Below are 22,619 nucleotides of genomic sequence, written 5' to 3' on the forward strand. Positions count from 1 at the left end.
ACCTTCAGCTTTCTTAATTCCTGCCAAATTACAGGGTATCAAATAATCTCATGGTAGTAGTCTTTATTTGTATTTTTCAAATTTGTAATATAATTATCTAGTTTAGTTATGGTAATAAATATTTACCACCAACAGTTTCAGTAAATTTTTATTTACCATTAATGCAACCTCTACTTTAAAAGTTATTTTATGCATTTCTCCTTTTGGGTCATTGGTATTTCTCTTTTTGAATCTTTACATCTCATGGAATATAAATATTTTATTGGCCATATGTATTGTAAATACTTCTGCTTATAACATTTTCCCTACTTTTTAATGACATATTTTAATGAGCACTGGTTTTCATTTGTAATTTAGCTGAAATTATGAGTATTTTCCTTCAGACTTAAGAGTTTTTTAAGTTTTATCTAGGAAACCCTTACCTTGGGGTCCTAACTTCTAAATGTTTTAAAGTTTTGTTTTCTACACTTACATTTTTAAGCTAACTGAAATGATTTTTACACAAGGTGTGAGGTCTTATTTATTTGCATTGGTATAACCACTGTCGAGCCACAGTTGTTGTAAGTCCACTCTCATTTACTGTAATGCCACTTCTGTATTCTCAAGTTTTGGGACCCCCATGTTCTTCTGACAGATATGTCTTTCCCTTGAACCAATAGCACAAACTTTATGCACCTTATTACCTGGTATGACAAGCCCCATCACTTTATTCTTCAAAGTTTCACCCATTTTGAGTCTTCATTCTTCCATATAAATTTTAAAATAAACGTCAAATTTCACAAAAATCCCCAAAATTTGACTTTGGTCAGAACTGCATTGAATTATAAATCACTTGCAGAAAACAATATAATTATGAAGTGAAATATTTCTATTGGTAAGCATGGTAGAACTTTTCATTCATGTAGGTAAACTTTAATGGCTATAATCCCACATTTTCTCCACAAAACTGACCTTTCCCCCCAGCCCCCAGGTTTCCTAAGTATCTTTTATTTGCTCTTGTCATTGTAAATGTGGGAGTCATTTACATGTGGGAGTCTCATAAGGATAAGGATTGTTGACTATATATGTCATTAATTTATCCAAGCACCTAAAACAGAGTGTGGTAGGTACTACGCACTTAATAAAACTGATGAAAAAAGTAATAAATATTTGTTGTTAGAAGAGAAAAAAACAACTGGTATTAGTATACTGATCTCATATCCAGTTACTTTACTAACCTCCTGTATCAAATCTCACAATCAATGGATTCTTTCGAGTCTCCTCTGTAGGCAACTCTAGAATTTTAAATAATAATGTTTCTTTTAAGTATTTTAAATGAGTATTTCCTTTACTTATTTTATTGCACTGACCAGAACTTGAGGATTATACTTGAAGTGTTGACGGTTGGTACCTTATGTTTTGCCAATTTTAAAAACAATGCCTTCTATCATTTTACTGCTAAGATGTACTGTCATCAATTAACAAAATTCCCTTATATAATACTTTGCTCAACATTTTGTTTCTTTATGAGTTTTTTAATAATAAAAAAGCTTTGAATTTTTTCAAATGTTTCTTATGCATCTTCTTGAATAATATATTAACATGGTGAATGATACTTAGAGATTCTTCGAATCTGCAAATACTTCCTTTTACTCATTAGATAATCTCACCTTGTCATGATAGCTTACTTTTTATATACCTGCTGGATTTCTTTTGTTAACATTTTATTTAGGACTTTGGCATACATATTCTCAACAAAGAACAGCCTATAATTTTTCCTTTTCTCTTTTTGTCAGGCTTTGACATCAGATTATACTAGATTCACAGACCAATTTAGGGAATATTTCCTCTTTTTCTATTCTCTAAAAGAGATGTTAAAGATTGAAATTATTATTTCTTCAAACATTTGAATATTTGGTAGAATTTGCTGTACTAGTTTTAAAACATGGTCTCCAAATTCTTCAACACTCATTCCATTGAGAGGTGTGTATATGAATCTGAATCTGTGACTCTTTGATAAACAGAGTACAATGGAATAAACTGAAAATAATGATGTACCCATCTCTGAGCCCAGGCCTTAAGAGGCTGGAAGTTTCTACCTGGTGTGCTCATCTGGAGCCTAACCTCTATGATAGTTTGTCAATTTTATTTGTTTTTTCAGAATATCAACTTTTATATTCTTGATCCCATAATTGTATTATTTCCTAGTTCATTCATGTGTATTCTTATTACTTTCCATCTACTTCTTAAAAATCAATTACTCATTTCTGAGTGGTTAACCAGTACTTTTAATCCCTTCTTTTCTAACTAAAAGACATATTTTCCTCTTCTGTTTTGAATGCAAAATTATCTCATTCTTTGATTGTTGGATTTTATATTTGCTTTAAAAATTAATCTTAAGTGTATTATTAAAATCTTGTATGTTTTTACTGATTTTTAATCTGCCTCACCTATTAATAGAGACATGTTAAAATAATCTACTACTATTATAGTGAAACTGTCCATTTATCTCCCTTGCTATCAAATTTTGTATTGTATATTTTGAAGCTACATACAACTTTAGTACTTTTTCTTAAAGTTTATTTCCCCTAATATTTTATGGCTACCTTAGATTTCATTTGTGAAATAGTCACTTTGTGTATAATTTTCTATCTTTTTGTATCTTTTCTTCTAGTATGTTAATTTACTCACACTTAATATGGTCACAGATATGGTTGGATTAACTTTTACTATTTGCTATTTATCATCACATTTCAATAACTTTCATATATTTTATTATTATTTTGGTCTTATATTCCTCTTCTCTCTTTATAGTGCTACATAGCTTCAAATTACTTGAGATAAGGTAATTAGCTCACTGAAAACAGGGAAACACTTTTAAAAGATTTTATAATTCACGTATTTTCCTAAAAACCACACCTTATTCACATTATTTCCCCTTCTCCCTCTCCTTCTAATTGTTTAGCACAATTTACAGGCTGTGCCACAAATTTAATACTCACTTTTATGCTGCTTTGTATTAAACCCTGTGGTTTCAAGTATAATTTGTTTTTCCAAGAGATTATATATTAATAGTATTGTGCTGAACATTGTAGATTAATGCCATCACATGTAAATTAATGTCTGATACAAAACACTTAACAGAGATTCAATATTGATAATTAAGATAACTTAGGTAAAGATAATTTCTGAATATCTTCAGGTTTCTAAGTTTTGAATATCATAATGATCTTTTAAAATAAAATGGTTGAGTCTTAACAAAAGATGTAACTCAAATTGACTATGTCCCTTATAAACTCTTACACCAGTAAGTTAACAAAACCAGTAAGCTGAGACATAATATTGACATATATTCCATGACACTATTTTACAGAGCAAACTGTACTCCCCAAATCACTGAAGTGTAGTTTCTATACTCTGGTTCAGTGAATTAATAAGGCATTTAATGATTTTCCTGGGGGTTACACAAGTAGGGTGGGAAATTTGCACTACTTTGGAAATTCCTTTCTCAGAAGAGTCATTCCTTGATATAATATTTATTGACAAGCTAAAGCCCAATGAATACAAAAATGATAAAAGTTATTTTATAAGCTATGACTTGACTTTTCGTAATAACAATATAGCTCTTTAATACATATATATTTCCACAATGATCCGTAACAGAATTTCAAAACCTCAATTATGAAATAATCTTACTATCTCTTGTTCTTCCTTAATCAGGTTCTTACCAATTTCTAACATCTGTTATACAATCTCTGTCAGACTCTGTATCTTACCTCTTTCACACAGTTTGCTGTCAATAAGTGACTTCCCCCTTCTTCGAAACTCTCTAGGAAGTGTCTATATGCTATGTCATTCAGAATATTTAACTCTGCAATGATTTTTTGTTTTTCCATGAGACAGGCTCTCACTCCATTACCTGGGCTGGAGTGCAATAGTTCGACCTTGGCTCATTGCAGCCTCAACCTTCTGGGCCCAAATGATCCTTCCACGTCAGCTCCTGAGTAACTATGACTACAGGCATGAGTCACCACATCTGGCTTTTTTTTTTTTGGTAGAGACAGGGTCTCACTGTGTTGCCTAGGCTGGTCTCGAACTCCTGGTCTCAAGTGATCCTCTTGCCTTGGCCTCCTGAAATGCTGGGATTATAGGCATGAGCCACTGTGCGCAGCCTGCAATGATCCCTTTATTCAAAGCCTAGTTCAAGAATTTTTCCTTAAATAATCATTTTCTATTAATATGTTTTCCTCTAAACTTACATATACAATTTAAATTCCTTTATTGGCTAAGCAAACCTGAGTAAATTCAAATATTTTGGTAGAACCTCAGTTACCTAATTTATAATATGAGGATAATATTATGTACCTCAGCAGGGAGTTACAGAAAACAAATTCATCATATGTATTAATCTCCATGATAGTTTATAAACTTTGAAATGTTACAATAAATAAAATGCAAAAATTATATATTCTAAAGAAATCATAATATAGTAAGGCAAAAATTTTACATTCTAAAGAAATCATATTTAGTGCATAAACTCACATGTACTAGAGAAATAAATGCTTCTGATATATCAAATTCTTCTGCAATATAGTTGAAAGCTCGCCAAAGAGCAACTCCAGCATCATTTGCTCCATCAACTTCATCATCTGTATTAAGAACAAACACAAAACCAATTCTGGAAAAAGAAGATGAATAAGGACTGTTACAATTACCTCTTGAATCACAATAAACCATTATTTAGAAACATTATTAGACTATAATATCTAGATGGAGAGAATGTATTAATAGACAGAGAAAAGGAGAATTTTATCAATTCAAAAGTCTGAATGTAATGTCTATTCACCAAAATCCACATAGCTACTGGATTCCTGCAAAATATCAAACTCTCTCCCTCTGGTGCTAACATTATCAAATGGTCATGTTCTTTTGTACAAAAAGGGTAAATATACTCTTTTTTTTTTTTTTTTTTTTTTGAGACAGAGTGTCGCTCTGTCGCCCAGGCTGGAGTGCAGTGGCACAATCTTGGCTCACTGCAACCTCTGCCTCCCAGGTCAAGTGATTCTCCTGCCTCAGCCTCCCAGGTAGCTGGGACTACAGGCATGCACCACCATGCCCGGCTAAGTTTTGTATTTTTAGTAGAGACAGGGTTTCATCACATTGGCCAGGCTGGTCTTGAACCCCTGACCTCATGATCTGCCTGATTTGGCCTCCCAAAGTGCTGGGATTACAAGCATACGAAGTTGGACCATTCTGTAATTTCCAGAGTGATCAGATTATTCTCTCAGGAAGGTAATAAAGTAAACATTACCAGACAGATTTGATAAGCTGAGTCTATATAATACTTTACAACGCACAGCTATGTTACGTCAGGCACTAGAGCTAACCATCGCTTTGAATGCCCTATTAACACTCTGTGTAACACAATATGAACAGCATTGAATTTCTTTTAGTTGACAGTTTAATGCTATAAAATGACAATTACCTAAGAGGAACTTTGTGAGAATAGAAAAGATCAGCAAGTTTTATAAAATCCAAGGTATATTCTTGGGCCGGATCAATAAACAGAACCTAAAAGAAAGATAGTATATAATCACTATTTCAACACCTTAGAATCTTCATGAAATTCAAGTTTAGACAAATTTTTGTGACTGAAAGTACGAAATTCAATGTATAATTTTTTTTTTTTTTTTTGAGACAGAGTCTCGCTCTGTCGCCCAGGCTGGAGTGCAGTGACTGGATCTTGGCTCACTGCAAGCTCCGCCCCCGGGTTTACGCCATTCTCCTGCCTCAGCCTCCTGAGTAGCTGGGACTACAGGCGCCCACCACCTCGCCCGGCTAGTTTTTTGTATTTTTTTAGTAGAGACGGGGTTTCACCGTGTTGGCCAGGATAGTCTCGATCTCCTGACCTCATGATCCACTCGTCTCGGCCTCCCAAAGTGCTGGGATTACAGGCTTGAGCCACCGTGCCTGGCCTCAATGTATAATTTTTAAAGACATTCTAGCAATTCTAAGGAATACACACACACACACACACACACACACACACACACACACACACACACACACACAAAGGATTTCACAATTTATGAAGGATTTCTAAAAGCTGTACATCCAAATATAATTATACATAGAATTTAACATCAGGCTACTCATCTTCTCTTTGGACGCCCAGTATATTTTCTTTTACCTGAACTGAAATACCTTATTCTAAATGTTCATTAGATTTTCTATGATAAATTTTTTCAAAAAGAAAGAGGTTGAATTTTGACCGAAAAAAAATAGCATTAACATAACTGCTTTATCAAGACTGCTGCAAAAATTATCTTATTTATTTCCTATGTGAAAAAACAGCCCTAGGTATTTTCTCCACCTTTCAAAGTTCCAATATTAATGTTTAGCTATTATTGGGATAAAAAATTATATGCATAGATGATAAAGTGGTATTTACGTATGTTTCCCTGAAATTACTACACTTTAATCATTAATTCTTTTTAATAAAGTTCTGTCATAAATTCTTTTGAAAAAATGTAAAAGTAAAATTAATATTGTTACTATAAAATGACATAAGGGCTAAAGAGTAACAGGCAGAACATGTGACTAACATGGTTTGGCTGTGTGCCCACTCAAATCTCATATTGAATTGTAGTTCTCATAATCCCCATGTGCCATGGGAGGGACCCAGTGAGAGGTAATTAAATCACGGAGGCAGTTGCCTCTATGCTGTTCTTGTGATAGTGAGGTCTCATGAGATCTGATGGTTTATCAGGGGCTTTCCCCTTTTACTCATACTTCTCCTTCCTGCCACCACGTGAAGAAGCACGTTTGCTTCCCCTTCTGCCATGACTGTAAGTTTCCTGAGGCCTCCTCAGCCATGCTGGGGAGACAATTAAACCTCTTTCCTTTATAAATTACCCAGTTTCGGGTATGTCTTTATTAGCAGCATGAGAACTGACTAATACAGTGACACTGCTAGTTGTTGATATCCAGTCAGCCAAGCCACCTAAGCCAGCTGCATTAGGCAAATACTTATTTCCTTACAATTCAGATGCCTATTCATTGACAGAAGGATAATCCAAAAAGAATGCTGATATCTTTATAAGATATATATGTATAATCAAAATATAAAACTCACCAAATTATGAAAATTGCGTCTTATGGAAGGAATACTTCCAGGAAATACTGGCTTCAGAAGTTTCTGGCAACTGGTAGGCCATGTAATATATAAATCATCATTTTCCAAGTCATTAATCCACTAGAAAAGAATCCAGACATTTGTGAAAGCTGTATTAACACTGAAATCATTTTCAAAGCCAGATTTTTAATATATCAAGTGACAAAAATATACATAGAATTTTCTGTATTTCTGATTAAATACAGAAGCTAGTTTAATATTCTCTAAATTATGGAATACATTATGTGCAACAATTTTATACTTGTTTAGACTTTCACATTAAGCCTTCTCTCAAAAACAATTCCTTCCACTTGTGTTTGTTTTTCATATCCCAACATAAAATTGTATTAAAATTATTCTCCATAAACCACTTAAGACAGATGAATATGTATCTTAATTATCAGCAGTAAATGAGGCCCTCTCCACCTCCCCTCTCAATTTAAAGGCTTGGATATAAGGAAAATAAAACGGCTTATAAAAATTAAATTATAAAATCAACATCTTAGAAATCAAGTTCTAATCAGCTATACAAGCTGGAGAAAACATACAAACTGCTGTTTAGAGGCATGTGGTGGGGGAAGGAACCACCAATCAAGAAGTGAGGCGTTATGGTCCTCGAAAGCAGGAAGCATAAGCAGCAAGCGCCACATTCACCTAAACTTCACCCCTGGGTCCCCAGATTGCATCCTGGAGGAATACTGAGTTGGAAAGCAGAAGTCAAAGCACGGGCCACCAAAGTGCTGAGATTTGAGGGCAGGATGCAGGGTGAGAGGGTAGGAGAGAAGGAGAGAAGGAAACTGTAGGAAACCAGAAAATTATCCATACAAATTCCTCTCATTTGCTGACCCTTAACCTGCACATATATATATATATGATAACACCTCTACAAAAGCCAGAAGGAAAGAAAAACGGAGAGGTTGAAACCACAGCTATAAAACAGTATTGAGAAGAAAGAGACCAAAGTTCATACTATACACTGTGGACTTTCATTTGAGACCCAGTAAGGCCAGATCCTATAAGAAAGACAAAAATAAAAGAGCATTCACAAAGCCTAAAAAAAAGCCTCAACAGAAGCAAGTGAGCACCTGGCACTCAGGCTACCAGAACAAACCTTAGCTCTTTGCTTCTACAGCTTTTCATCAACTTCTGGCTCTCATTTAAAAAAAAAAAAAAAAGTAAAGCAAAGAGAAAAGGACCAAATACTGAAACCCAACACGGGAAAAAAAAGACAATAAAAAACCCCAAAGATTACTTAGACAAGGACTTTAAAATAACTATCATCAATATATTTTTTAAAAAGCACAAAAATTCATAAAAAGAAAAATTTTGACAGAACCAAAATCTATTAAAAAAGAATCAAGGAGATATTTAAGAATTTTAAAATATAATATTTGTAATTAAGAACTCTAAGAACTTATTGGGTGGGTTTAATTGCAGACTGTACACAGAAGAGACAGGGATTAGTAAAGTGGATAACAGATCAACTGTTATAGTAACTAAAGTACAAAGAAAAGAACAAACAAACCAAACAAAGTGTGAGAGAGATTAGGAATATATGAAAAAGATCTAGCATATAGGTAACTAAAAATCCAAGAGAAAAGGAGAGAAAGACTGGAGCAAATAATACTTAAAGAAATCAGGAGGTTTCTACAGTAATCCAGATAATCCAGGTATGAGTTTCTTGTGGACTGAACTAAGTCAGAGACAGTGGCTTTAGAGAAAAGGTGACAGAATTAAGAGACACACACAGATGGATGAATAAAACAGAGGAATTTAGGGTATATGTTCCAGTATCTAAAAGAAACAATGTCTAAATAAAAGAAGGCATAAAGACAAATCAATAGATAAAAATTATAAAAAGAACCAAATAAAAATTCTGGAATTCAAAAGTATAATTGAAATAAATTAATGAGAGGAGCTCAACAGCATATCTGAACAGATAGAAGACAGAATTAATGAATTTGAAGGTAAGTAAATGAGCTTACTCAGTCTGAGGAAGAAAAGAGAAAGGAAGCTATAGGTGCAGAGGAGTCTAATCCCACAGGGAAACAGGCCTTATCTTGACCCAAAGAAGGCTGAGGGTGAGAATCTGGCAGCTCTTTGAAAAGGGCAATCAGAACTCCCATTCCCAATGGAGCTCAGAATCATACAGAGCCTTCAAGCAGTGCCACTTTTCCTGACTAAAAGCAAGTGTGCCTAGATAGACAAAATGAGACTCTCAACTACAGTGCAACTAAACTCATGGTCTGAAGACTGTTAATAACCTGTAAGTACAGAAACTGAGATTAAGTATTCAAAACCTTGCAGTAATTTGACATAGCCACGACATCTGAGCATGTATCTGTCTCATTTCACTGAACATGGTATAGGCCACCTTGGGGTTCACCAATCTCCTGTGGTGTGCCACATGTAGTACAAGATACATATTACAGCACTTTGGGAGGCTGAGGTGGGTGGATCATGAAGTCAGGAGTTTGAGACCAGCCTGGCCAACATAGTGAAACCCCGTCTCTACCAAAAATACAAAAATTAGCCAGGCATGGTAGCACATGCCTATAGTGCCAACTACTCAGGAAGCTGAGGTGGGAGAATTGCTTGAACCCGGGAGGTGGAGGTTGTGGTGAGCCGAGATTGCACCATTGTACTCCAGCCTAGGCAATAGAGCGAGACTTTGTCTCAAAAAAAAAAAAAAAAAAAATTAGTCATAGGAGTAGGACAACATATTCATTGGTGACAGGTTAGGGGAAAAATGTTATTCTCTTACTATGGATAGTTTGAGAAATAATGCTCTAGCACTTGGTGAGGGCTATCTCTGAAAAACCACAGGAAAAAAAACAAGAAAAAAAGAAATTTATTTTTAAAAAACCACAAAGATATAATGGCCCCAGGCTTTGCTGGGGTCCAAGATGAAAGCATTATCCGTGGTCATCCTGATAAGATTTTGGCAAAAGATATACCCATCCCCTAGTATCTGTGGGGGATAGGTTCCAGGACTCCCCGAGGATACCAAAATCTAAGAATATTCAAGTCTCTAATATAAAATGGCATAGTATTTGCATAAAACCTACTCACATCCTCCCATATACCTTAAATCATCTCTAGATTACATATAATGCCTAATACAATGTAAATGCTATTTATTTATTTATTTTTTTTTTGTAAATGCTATTTAAATAGTTTTTACGCCGTGCGCGGTGGCTCAAGCCTGTAATCCCAGCACTTTGGGAGGCCGAGACGGGCGGATCACGAGGTCAGGAGATCGAGACCATCCTGGCTAACCCAGTGAAACCCCGTCTCTACGAAAATATACAAAAAAACTAGCCTGGCGAGGTGGCGGGCGCCTGTAGTCCCAGCTACTCGGGAGGCTGAGGCAGGAGAATGGCGTGAATCCGGGAGGCGGAGCTTGCAGTGAGCTGAGATCTGGCCACTGCACTCCAGCCTGGGCGACAGAGCGAGACTCCGTCTCAAAAAAACAAAACAAAACAAATAGTTTTTACATTGTTTTAAAATTTGTATTTTTTATTGTTTTTCTTTTTTTGAATATTTTCATTCCATGGTTAGTTGAATCCAGGAATGTGGAACCCTTGGATATGGAAGGTAAACTATATTTTACATCTATGATCTTACTGACACCTATTTACCAAGTCACAAGGAAAAGGTGAGTTTGTGGGGTTTTTCCCTTCTATAAAGATAATATGAAAATCATAGCTTATGAGATTAGGAGACTGACATGTTTTAATTCACCCTAAAATTGTATTATTGTCACCAAGTCTACTGTTTGCAGCTAAACATGCTCATGTGGAAAAGAAAACCTCTGGAGATTGATCAAGAATGTCTACAACTTAGTAGTAAATATGTAGGGCAGGGTATCTACATGTAAGACAACTATACAAAAACGATAATGAAAATATTCTATGGTCCAAATGGCGTGATGTCTTTTATAGAGTGACTCTTACTGAATGAGACAACGTTAGGACAATATGTACCTAAAGAAATTATTATACTTTAAGTTTTTAAAATTTTAAAGATCTCTTATGATTATGATTCTTAACATTACTTTGGGTATATTTTCTGTCATTTTAAATTGGCTTTTAAAAAGTTGACTGCTACAACAGTGAATGAACACATTATATGTGAAATTTCAACACTAAAGCTGGCTGTGATAAAAGATAAATGACACTGTTACCAACAAAGTGCAAAACGAAAGGAGAGTTTTGGTTAAATCCAGAAAACCTTGAATCTGTCTTTTTCCCTTCATGCTACTGTCTAAGTTTATGGAAATCTATGTGTGCATCACATACTTTAGTATTCCTTAAGAAAAATTTTGCAATGTATTTTTCTTTTCAGAGAGTTGAAGGGCAAATGATGTTGACAAGGAAGACAGTCAGAACCTGCATACTTTGAATGCAATATCAGGGCACTAGTGCCAAGAGTTACAAAAGAAGAAGAGCCTTTTAACTTTGGTGGGAGTGCAGAAGGGAGGATCAAAACTGTGATTTGAACACATTATTGAGTAAGATCATATAATGGAAAAGGGGGAAACTGGTTTAAACAGATGAAATAAAGGTAGAAGTTAATTAGAACTACCAACATAAATATACGCCCTTTTAAAAGAAGAAAATTTTTTCTTGCTCTGTCTTCACTCTTTTCTACTCTGAATATTTTATGTGAAACAATATGAAGTGCACATCTAATGCCCAGATTTTGGTCGTTAGCACTATTTTCTACAGAAAAAACTTGGTGAATAGGCAGTTCCACATTTGGAGAAAAAAGAATCAAGATGATCTATAAGACACCTTGTCAGAAGGGGGTAGTGTTTAAAGAATAAAGAGGTCAGTTTGAAAGAAAGGCTGCCAGGGACCATGTGCTGATTATTTTATCATCTAAAAGAAAATAGTTACTATAGTTAAAAAGAACTTTTAGTGTTTGTGAGAGTCCCTAAGCAGGATGCTCCAAAGGAAATGTTTCAGAGATAAGCCAAATATACTACAGGTTGAGCATCCCTAATCTGAATATCCAGAACGTTCCAAAATCTGAAACTTTTTGAGTGCTCACATAATGCTCCAAGTAGAAAATTCCACACCTGATACCTTTGTTTTCTGATGGCTCAAGTACACAAACTTAGTTTCATACACATAGTTTTTAAAAATGTCTAAAATTACCTTCAGGTTATGGGCATACGGCATACATAAAACAAGTAACTTTCATGCTTACACTTGGGTCCCTTTTCCAAGGTATCTCATTATGTATGTAAACCAAAAATAAAATTCTATGCCCCACAACAATCTGAATGGACTCCTCCTTTTGGCAAGGGCATTCCAAAGTTCACCTGAAAAACTAGCTCAGGCCATGATGGGAAGCAGGAGTCAGATATGCCTCATTATTCCCTCCTGTTGGAATTTAGACACAGCTGACCAACATTAACATTAAAGCAGATCTTAAGACTGATAGAACAGACACTGTAAGTCTGATTAGAAACATTTACAATCTATTCCTTCTGAAGCCTGCCACCTGAAGGCTTCATCTGCATGATAAAACCTCAGTCTCCGCTATCCCTTATCCTAACCCAGACATTCCTTTCTATTGATTCCAGATAACAACTCAGCCAACTGCCAACTAGAAAATCTTTGAATCTGCCTATAACCTGGAGTCTTCAAGCCCCTGCTTACAGTTTTCCTGCCTTTCCAGATGTATCAAACCAATGTACATCTTACATGTATCAATTGATGTCTTATGTCTCCCTAAAATGTATAAAATCAAGTTGTAGCTTGACCACCTCCCACGTTTTCAGGATCTCCTGAGGGCTGTGTCACAGGTCACTGGTCACTCATATTTGGCTCCGAATGAATCTCTTCAAATATTTTACAGAATTTGACACTTCATCTACACATATATGCAAATATTCCAAAATCAAAAAAATTGAAATCTGAAACCCTTCTGGTCCCAAGCATTTTGGATAAGGGACACTCAATTTGTAATGTGTAACAGTTGTCTATGCCTGACGTCTTACAAGAAAGTAGAGGGCATAAAGAACAAATCACTAAATTACTTAAGAAATGTGAACTACTTTGGTTTGTTTATGCAGTTATAGCACTGATCCTTCAGGTAGGACAAGCTGCTATCACAATAACCACGATTGGTATTTGTTTTGTTTTCTGCCCTAGATTCAACAAAATGTTTTAAAAAGTCAAAACACTATGTTCCTATTGTTAATTATGAATCGTGAAGCAGAATGAATTATAGGAATAGATCTCAGGCAGGCCTAAAGTCTGTGTCCACCAGGCTATGGTGCAGCTGCACATCATTTTTTACAAGTTACTTGCACCTGGTAAATAGGTAGATCAGTTTCCAGAAAAGTTGCAATAGGGCAAAAAGGTAAAAAATGAAACAAAACAGAAACTTAGTGAGAGTGGGAAATGCAAGCTTAAGAATCTAGATAGGATCCTTATGCAAATCAGGTGGTACCTGGGTGTAGGTTGTTGCTACTCATAAGGTTCTTTTCTGTTAGTTGCAAAACAGTAATACTTCTGCATATACAAATGAATAAAGGTTTTCCCTCTCTGCAGGACAAATTATAAAAGGATATAACCCCTCCTCTTATCAGGCAGGGCACACATGGGACATGGCCAGGAGAAATGTGCTCAGAGTTTAGCCCCACACTCCTTCCCTCAACCAGGTACACAGGGGCAGTAGAGGGGTTGGTTAGAGGGTCAAGCCTCCCTAGCTTTCAGTTTTCAAAGCGCTCAACCAGGGTTGCTGCATATTATTGTTCATTTTTTGTGCACACTTCTTCATTTTAAGATAAAGTCTATAAAGTGATATTTCGTTTGAACTTTAGGAAATGTTTAAACAGATGCAGTAAATGTAACTAAGTAGTATGATGTCACAGTTAAGAGCATGCGTTCAAATAACCTTTTAGTGTCTCAGTTTCTTCATCTGTATAATGGGGATGCCATCAATACCTTTCTAATAGGGTTGCTGTGCAAATAAAATGATATAATTCATTTTAAATGCTGAACACAGTATCCGGCACTCAGTGCTCAATAAATTTAAGCCACTGTTGTTAGTAAAAGGCAATTACAAATAGAGCAGGAAATAAAATTTAACAACAAACTAAAACAATCTTGATAAAGAAGTACAAAATTGGAGAACTCACACCTCTTGATTTCAAAACTGACTATAAAGCTACAGTAATCAAAATAATGCGGTACTAGAATAAGGACAGACATACAGATCAATGGAATAGAGAGCCCAGAAATAAATCTGCATTTATGATCAATTGATATCTGACAAGGGTGCCAAGCAAAGGTAACCAAAAAAAGGTGGAATTCACAAAAATTAAAATTTTGTTGTACATCAAAGGACACTACTAACAGAGTCAAAAGGCAACCTACAGAATGGGAATATTTGAAAATCATATATCTGATAAGAAATATCCAGAATATATAAAGGTCTCCTACAACTCAACAAAAAACAAAGAACCCAATTAAAAATGGGCAAAGGACTTGAATAGATATTCCTCTAGAGAAGATATACAAATGGCCAACAGGTATTATGAATCAATGCTCAACATCACTAGTCATTAAGGAAATGTAATCAGAACCACAATGAGATACCAGTTCACACTCATTAGGATGGCAATTACCAAAACCAGAAAATAACAAGAATTGGTGAGGACTGTGGATAAATGTGAACACTTGTGAATTGACAGTGGGAACGATGAATGATGCAACAGCTATGAAAAAAAGTTTGGCAGTTTATAAAAAAAGACACAGAAATACCATATGATTCAGCAATTCTACTTCTAGGTATATACTCACAAGAACTGAAAGCAGAGATTCATATAGGTACTTGCACACCAAAGTTCAGAGCACAGCATTATTCACAATAGCCAAAAGTTAGCAGCAGTGTAAATGCCCATCAACAGATGAATGGATAAACTGCGGTATATACATTCAATGAAATATTATTCAGTCTTAAAAAAGAACAAAATTCTGATACATGCTACAACACGGCTGAACCCTGAAAACATCATGCTAAATGAAGTTAGCCAGACACAGAAGAATATTGTATAATTCCACTTACATGAAGTATCAATAGGCAAATTAATAGAGACAGAAAGTAGACAAAGCTTACCAGAGGCTTCAGGAAGAAGGATATGGGGATTTATTGTTTACTGTGTACAGAGTTATGTTTGGTATAATGAAAAAGTTCTGAAAATAAATAGTGGTGATGGTTGTACAATACTGTGAATGTACTTAATGCCACTGAAGGGTCAAAAGAGCAAATTTTATGCCACGTGTATCTTACCTGAATAAAAACTACTTTGTGACAATCTCGTGGGACCACAACCTTTATGGAGGGTGGCTTCCAAAACCAGCTATACTGCTTATGGACTGGAATTCCTGGGGTTTGGGGCCTGTGGTAATCTTGACAAATTACCAGTCTTATCAGTGCTTATGAAGAGATAGTCTGCTGAAAGCAGCAGGGTGACAGAGAAGGGAGGTACACCATCTGAGACTGATATCTGAAAGCTTGCCAGAATCTGAGACAACTCAGGGAAATGAGACTCTGAACAGTGTGGGGTCAATGGGAGCAGCATAAGGGCTTGAAAGTCCAACTGCTCCTCCACACACAGAGTGACTGTCCTTCACTGCCAACCTCAGAAGCAAGCTAGGATATTATTTTACAAAGAGAATTGGAAGGTTTCTTTACAGGTCTGTTTACTATGTCTAGAATAGCCTTGACAATTACTGCCCTAATTTTCTGTGTGTCTCTCTTAGCATTCTTTTCTACAAAAGCTAAAAAACACAAATTCTTAAATATCAGACACAAGTATTAAGATTACTTACAAGGTCATTAGTTTTTCTCACATAACATTTTTAGAAAAGACATCTGCTACTGAGATTAAAGACAAAGTAAAAGCAAAATCTAGCCAATGAAAGAACACGGTCTATAGAGTGGTAGAAAACAGTAACAAACATCTATAACAAATTACTTCGTGTTCTAGAAAACACAAATGATAACTAATTAGTAATTCGTTATTTATCCTGAATCTGAGGTTTCTGATGTTCAGGGAATATGGCGTTTCCTTGGGGCTGCTATAGTCCTTTGGCTCTGAGAAGGCACACAATCTTTTTTTTTTTTTTTTAAGATGGAGTCTTGCTCTGTCGCCCAGGCTGGAGTGCAGTGGTGTGACCTTGGCTCACTGCAAGCGTAAAACCTCCCGGGTTTACGCCATTCTCCTGCCTCAGCCTCCGGAGTAGCTGGGACTACAGGTGCCTGCCACCACGCCCGGCTAATTTTTTGTATTTTTAGTAGAGACGGGGTTTCACCATGTTACCCAGGATGGTCTCCATCTCCTGACCTCATGATCTGCCCTCCTTGACCTCCTAAACTGCTGAGATTACAGGTGTGAGCCACCATGCTCGGCCCAAGGCAGATAAATTTATGAGCAGGAAGGTTTTCCAGGTAAGACAAAATTAACTGTAATAACTGAATACTTCAGAGGGAATCCCTTACATTTGTATATAAAACAACTAGCAAAAATTTCAGAGATTTTTTTTCGGCTTAAAAACTTTTTTTTTTTAGAAGGGGCTTCAAGACGGCTAAATAGATGTATGTGCTGCTTGCCTCTTCCATGGAGAGGAACCAATATAGGAAGTAGATAATCATACTTCGAATAGATCATCTAAGGGAGAACACTGGAATTCACCAGAGAAGTGACAGGAAAAACCAAAAGCAAGAAAGGAGAGGGAAATAAGGCAGACTGCTAGGCTGGGATGGGCTGCAAGCCTAGAGAGGTTCCTTAATGCAAGGAAAGTGTGAGAGACCCACTGCAGTCCACATTTCCACCTCGGACTCCTACCATCCTAACCATGGAAAAGCCCCTTGACCCTTATGAGCTCTGAGACTAACGGAGGGAGCTACCTGGAGATTGCACAATGCCACTGATCCAGAGAGGGAGCTCATACCCAGTCCCACAAACCCCTGAGTTCTAAGCCACTGCAGTATGATATCATTTTGAGAGCCCAGCTCCCACAGACTGTGTCCTGCCCTGGGGCCTAACAGTCCCTGCATCTCCATATCTCTGGGGTCCCAATGACATTCCCTGCTAGGGCCAAGGCAGAAGCCACTGGCAGTCATACTGCCTCCCCAGCAGAGGGACATTCACACATTTTCATGCACCTAAGGACAAATTCCATTTGCTACAAACTGTGTGTATGTGTGTGTGTGTGTTTTGCGGGGGAAGTGGGGGCACAGGATGAGCAAAGCATGCTCCAGCCACCTGCCACCAATTGCTCCTACTGAAAGTGACTCCACCCTCCCCAACAGCAGAACAACAGCACAGCTGCTGCTGCCTCTACCTGAGCATTCCACCTGTTGCTGGTGGATCATCCCGCTCCCCTGCTGCCCACCAACCATAGCCAGAGCCTGAATGTACTAACATAGGGCCTAAGAACCATCTTGCCTGGTTCTATCACCCCCAGTACCTGAGCATACTGTCCAGGCCTGGGGATCGCCCAGCCCAATCCATTACCATTGGCATCTGAGCACACCTCCCAGTGTCATGCCCACCCAACCTGCCACTACCATCATGTCATGGCCTGGGCAATGGCTGACCCAGCCCATCACAGCTACGGCCAACACCGGCATGAACCCTTAGGTCCTAGAGAATTGTCCCACCACTGATACTGCCATTGCCCATGCCACAACCACTGCGCAGGTGCTCAAGAACCTACCTACCACTGTCATTCCCAGCACCCAAGCAAGTCATCTAGAGGCCCAAGAATCAACCTCCCTGCACCTGCTTAACACTGGTGCCAGTGTACCCTACCCTGGGGGCCAAGGCTTAGCCCACCATTGCCACCTGTAGGGCCCTAAGTCTGGCCCAGCTGGTGTCCCACATTTCAGCAAAACTTCATCACAGCCTCCACTAGTAACTGTGCTATAAGCCACCTAGGAAACAGAGACACCACTGATGCTGTTTGCAGATGAAGAAATTATACAGAGATTACCCTACTGCATATATTCAGAATCAATACCAAAAAGTGTCCTATGCAACCAACACCATAGATATATGGTCAGGAAAAAGTCTTTCCCTAACAACGGAAATTTTAAAAAATGGAATAAGTAACTGTTACACCAGATGCATAGATGTCAAAGTAAGGACACAGGAACATAAACAAGCAGCCTCCAAAGGAACACAATAATTCTCCAGCAAGAGATCCCAATCTAGAAAACATTTATGAAATCCCAGGAAAACCATTCAAAATATAGAAATTAAGCTCAGAGAACTATAAGAGAATACTTTAAAACAATACAAAAAACATCAGAAAAACAATTCAGGAAGTGAGAAATTTACCAGAACCAAATAGAAAATTCACTGAATGAAATGTAAAATGTATTGAAAAGCTTCAACAGCAGACTAGATCAAGTAGAAGAAAGAATCTCAGAATTTTAAGGCAAGACTTTTGAAATATCCCAGTCAAATAAAAATACACACACAAAAAGAATAAACAAAGCCTATGTGACATATAAGACACCACAAAGTGATCAAATATTTGAATTTTGCTGTCCCAGAAGATTTTTAAAAAGTATTAGAAAACCTATTTAATGAAATAACAGATAAAGACTTCCCAAGTCTAATGAGATTTAGACATCCAGATACAGGAGGCACAGAGATTCCCAAATAGATACAATTCCAAAAGGTTTTGTCCATGGCAAATTATAGTCAAACTGTCAAAAGTTAAAGAAAAAGAGAGATTTCTATAAACAGCAAGTGAAAAGTATCTGGTGGGAACACCCATCAGATTAACAGCAGATTTCTCCACAGAAACCTTACAGGCCAGGAGAAAATCGCATGATATATTTAAAGTCCTGTAAGAAAATGCCTGCCAGTTGAGGATACTATACCCAGCAAAGTTATCCTTCATAAATGAAGGAGAAATAAAGTATTTCCCAGACAAGCAAAAGCTGAGGGAATTCCTCACACTAGACCAGCCCTGCAAGAAATGCTTAAAGGAGTCGTATAACCAGAAGTGAAAGAATGGTATCTACCTTCCTAAAACATAAATACCACTAGTAGAACAAACCACTGAAGTCAGAGAAAAGATTCAAATGTTACCAATACAGAAAACTAACAAGACACAATTGTTAAAAACAGAGACAGAGACGGAGACAGAGACAGAGAGAGAAAGGAACAGAGAACACACAAAATAAACAGAAATCAACTAATAAAATGACAGAAATAGTCCTCACATATCAATAATAACCTTGAATGTAAATGAATTAAACTTTACACTTAGAAGATACAGACTAGCTGAATGGATTTAAAAACATGACCCATCCATATACTGCCTAAAAGAAACTCATCTCACTTGTAAAGAGATATATAAACTGAAAGTAAAGGAATGGAAAAAGATATTCCATGCAAATGGAAACCAAAAACAAGCAGGAATAGCTATACTTTTATCAGATAAAACTTTAGGTCAAAAACAAAAGGACAAAGATGGTCATTATATAATGATAAAGGGATAAATTCATCAAGAAGGTAAAACACTCCTAAACATATATGCACCCAACACTGGAGTACCTACATATATAATGCAAACATTATTACAGCTAGAGAGAGAGAGAGAGAGAGACTCCAATACAATAATAGCTGGAACCTTCAACACCCTACTCTCAGCATTATCTAGAAGGAAAATTGAAAAGAACCACTGGATTTAAAATGCACATTTGATGAAATGGACTTTAGAAATTTACCCAATATTTCATCCAATAGCTACAAAATACACATTCTTCTTACCAGCGGATGGAATATCCTCCGGGATACACCATATGTTAGGACACAAAAACAAGTCTGAAATTTTTAGAAATTGAAATTATATCAAGTATTTTTCAGACCAACAATGGAATAAAACTACAAATCAATAACAAGAGAAACTTTGGAAGCAATAGAAACACATGGAAATTAAACAACATGCTCCTGAATAAATACTGGGTCAAGGAAGACATGAAGAAGGAAATAAAAAAAATGTCTTGAAACAAATGAAAATGTAAACACAACATACTAAAACCTGTGGGATACAGCAAAGACAGTGCTAATAACAAAACTGTAGCAATAAGCTCTTATATCAAAAAGGAGAAAGATTCAAATAAACAATTTAATGATGCATCTGAAGGAACTAGAAAAGCAAGAACAAACCCCAAATTGGCAGAAAAAATAAATAAGATCAGAGCAGAACTAAATGAAATTGATACTAAAGAAAAAACACAAAGGATCAACAAAATGAAAAGTTTGTTTTTTGAAAAGATAAACCATTTGATAGACTAACCATGACAGAGAAGACCTCCGAAAGTGAAAAACAAGCACACTGATATCATATAAACAAAAAAGATAATCAGAGACTATTACAGAAAACTATACACTAACAAACTGGAAACCTTGGAGGAAATGGATAAATTCCTGGACACATACAACACACCAAGACTGAATAAGAAGAAATAGAAAACCTGAACAAACCAATAAGGAGTAATAAGCATCAATCAGTAATAAAAAGTCTCCCAACAAAGAAGAGTCCAGGACTAGATGGCTTTACTGCTTAATTCTACCGAACTTTCAAAAAAGAACATAAATTCTCCTCAAATTATTCCCCCAAAAAAATGAAGAGGAGAGAATTCTCCCTAACTCACATTCTATGAAACCAGCATTACCCTGATACCAAAACCAGACGAGGAAACAACAATAAAGGAAAACCGCAGGCCAATATTCCTGATTGTATTAGTCTGTTTTCATGCTGCTGATAAAGACATACCCGAGACTGGGTAATTTATACAAGAAAAAGGGTTCAAAGGAGTTACAGTTCCACATGACTGGGGAGGCCTCACGATCATGGTGGGAGGCATGGAGGAGCAATTCACATCTTATATGGATAGCAGCAAGCAAAAAGAGAGTTTGCTCAGGGAAGTTCTCCCTTATAAAACCATCAGATCTCATAAGACTTATTCACTATCATGAGAACAGCACAGAAAGAACTGCCCCCATGATTCAGTTACCTCCCACTGGGTCCCTCCCACAACACATGAGAATTCAAGATGAAATTTGGGTGGGGACACAGCCAAACCATATCACTGACGAACACATGCACAAATTCTCAACAAAATACTAGCAAGCCAAATCCAAAAGCATATCAAAAAGGTAATATACCATGATCAAGTGGGATTTACCCCAGAGATGCAAGGATGGTTCAATATACACAAATCAATAAATGTGATACATCACATCAATAGAAGGAAAAAAACCATATCCTATTAATAGACGTAGAAGAAGGATTTGGTTAAATTCAACATTCATTCATGATTAAAAACTCTAAACAAACTAGGCACCAAAGGAGTATATCTTAGCATAATATAAAGACTAGAAATGACAAATACACAGCTAACATCACATGCACTGTAGAAAAGCTAAAATATTCTAAGAACTGCAACAAGACAAGGATGCCCACTTTCACCACTCCTAGTCAATGTAGTACTGCAAGTCCTAACCAGAGCCATCAGGCAAGAGAAACAAATAAACACATGCAAATTGGAAAAGAGGAAGTTAAACTGTACCTTTTTGCACACAACATGATTGTATATCTAGAAAAACCGAGGACTCCACCAGAAAATTCTCAAAACTGATAAATTCAATAAAGGTGCAGGATGTAAAATCAGCACACAAAAAATCAGTAGTGTTTCTATACACCAATAATGAAATAGCCAAAAAAGAAATCAAAAGGGTAATCCCATTTACAAGAGCTGCAAAAAATACTTAGGAATTAATTTAACCAAGGAGGTAAAAGATCGGTACAAGAAAAACTACAAAACACTGATTGAAAGAAATTGAAAAAGACACAAACAAATGGAAAAACATCCCATGCTCATGGTTCAGATAAATATTAAAATGATGATACTGCCCAAAGCAATCTATAGATTCAATGCAATCTCTAATAAGATATCGTCATTTTTCACAAAGATAGAAAAAAAAATCCTAAAATTCGTATGGAACCAAAAAAGAGCCTGAATATCCAAAGCCAAAACTGGATGCATCACACCACCTGATCTGAAAATATAGTTACAGTAACCAAAACAGCATGGTATTGATATAAAGACAGACACACAGACCAATGGAAGAGAATAGAGAATCCAGGAATAAATTCATGTATTTATAGCCAACTGATTTTTGATAAAGGTGCCGAGAACATACATTTGGGAAAGGACACCCTCTTGAATACATGATTCTGGGAAAATTTGATATCCATATGCAGAATAATGAAGCTACATCACCATCACTTATCATGTACAGAAATCAACTCAGATGGATTAAAGGCTTAAACGTACCCCAAAGTGTAAAACTGCCAGAAGAAAACATAAGGCAAACACTTTTGGACATTGGTCTAATAGGTAAAGATTTTATGGCTAA

General features: G+C 36.4%; 1 protein-coding gene across 1 annotated transcript in view; it reads right to left on the minus strand.

Annotated features, from left to right (window-relative positions):
• The window catches only part of UGGT2 (UDP-glucose glycoprotein glucosyltransferase 2), a 262,317-nt gene that overhangs the window by 146,477 nt on the left and 93,221 nt on the right, over positions 1–22,619 (minus strand). Inside the window, exons 13-15 of the mRNA XM_025364677.1 lie at positions 7,115–7,234; positions 5,465–5,550; positions 4,522–4,657 (exon numbers count right to left, since the gene is read on the minus strand). Of these exons, the coding sequence (XP_025220462.1) occupies positions 4,522–4,657; positions 5,465–5,550; positions 7,115–7,234 (342 nt within the window). The remainder of the gene's footprint in view (positions 1–4,521; positions 4,658–5,464; positions 5,551–7,114; positions 7,235–22,619) is intronic.

This window comes from Theropithecus gelada, chromosome 17 (assembly GCF_003255815.1).
Source record: "Theropithecus gelada isolate Dixy chromosome 17, Tgel_1.0, whole genome shotgun sequence".
Classification (NCBI taxonomy): Eukaryota; Metazoa; Chordata; class Mammalia; order Primates; family Cercopithecidae; genus Theropithecus; species Theropithecus gelada.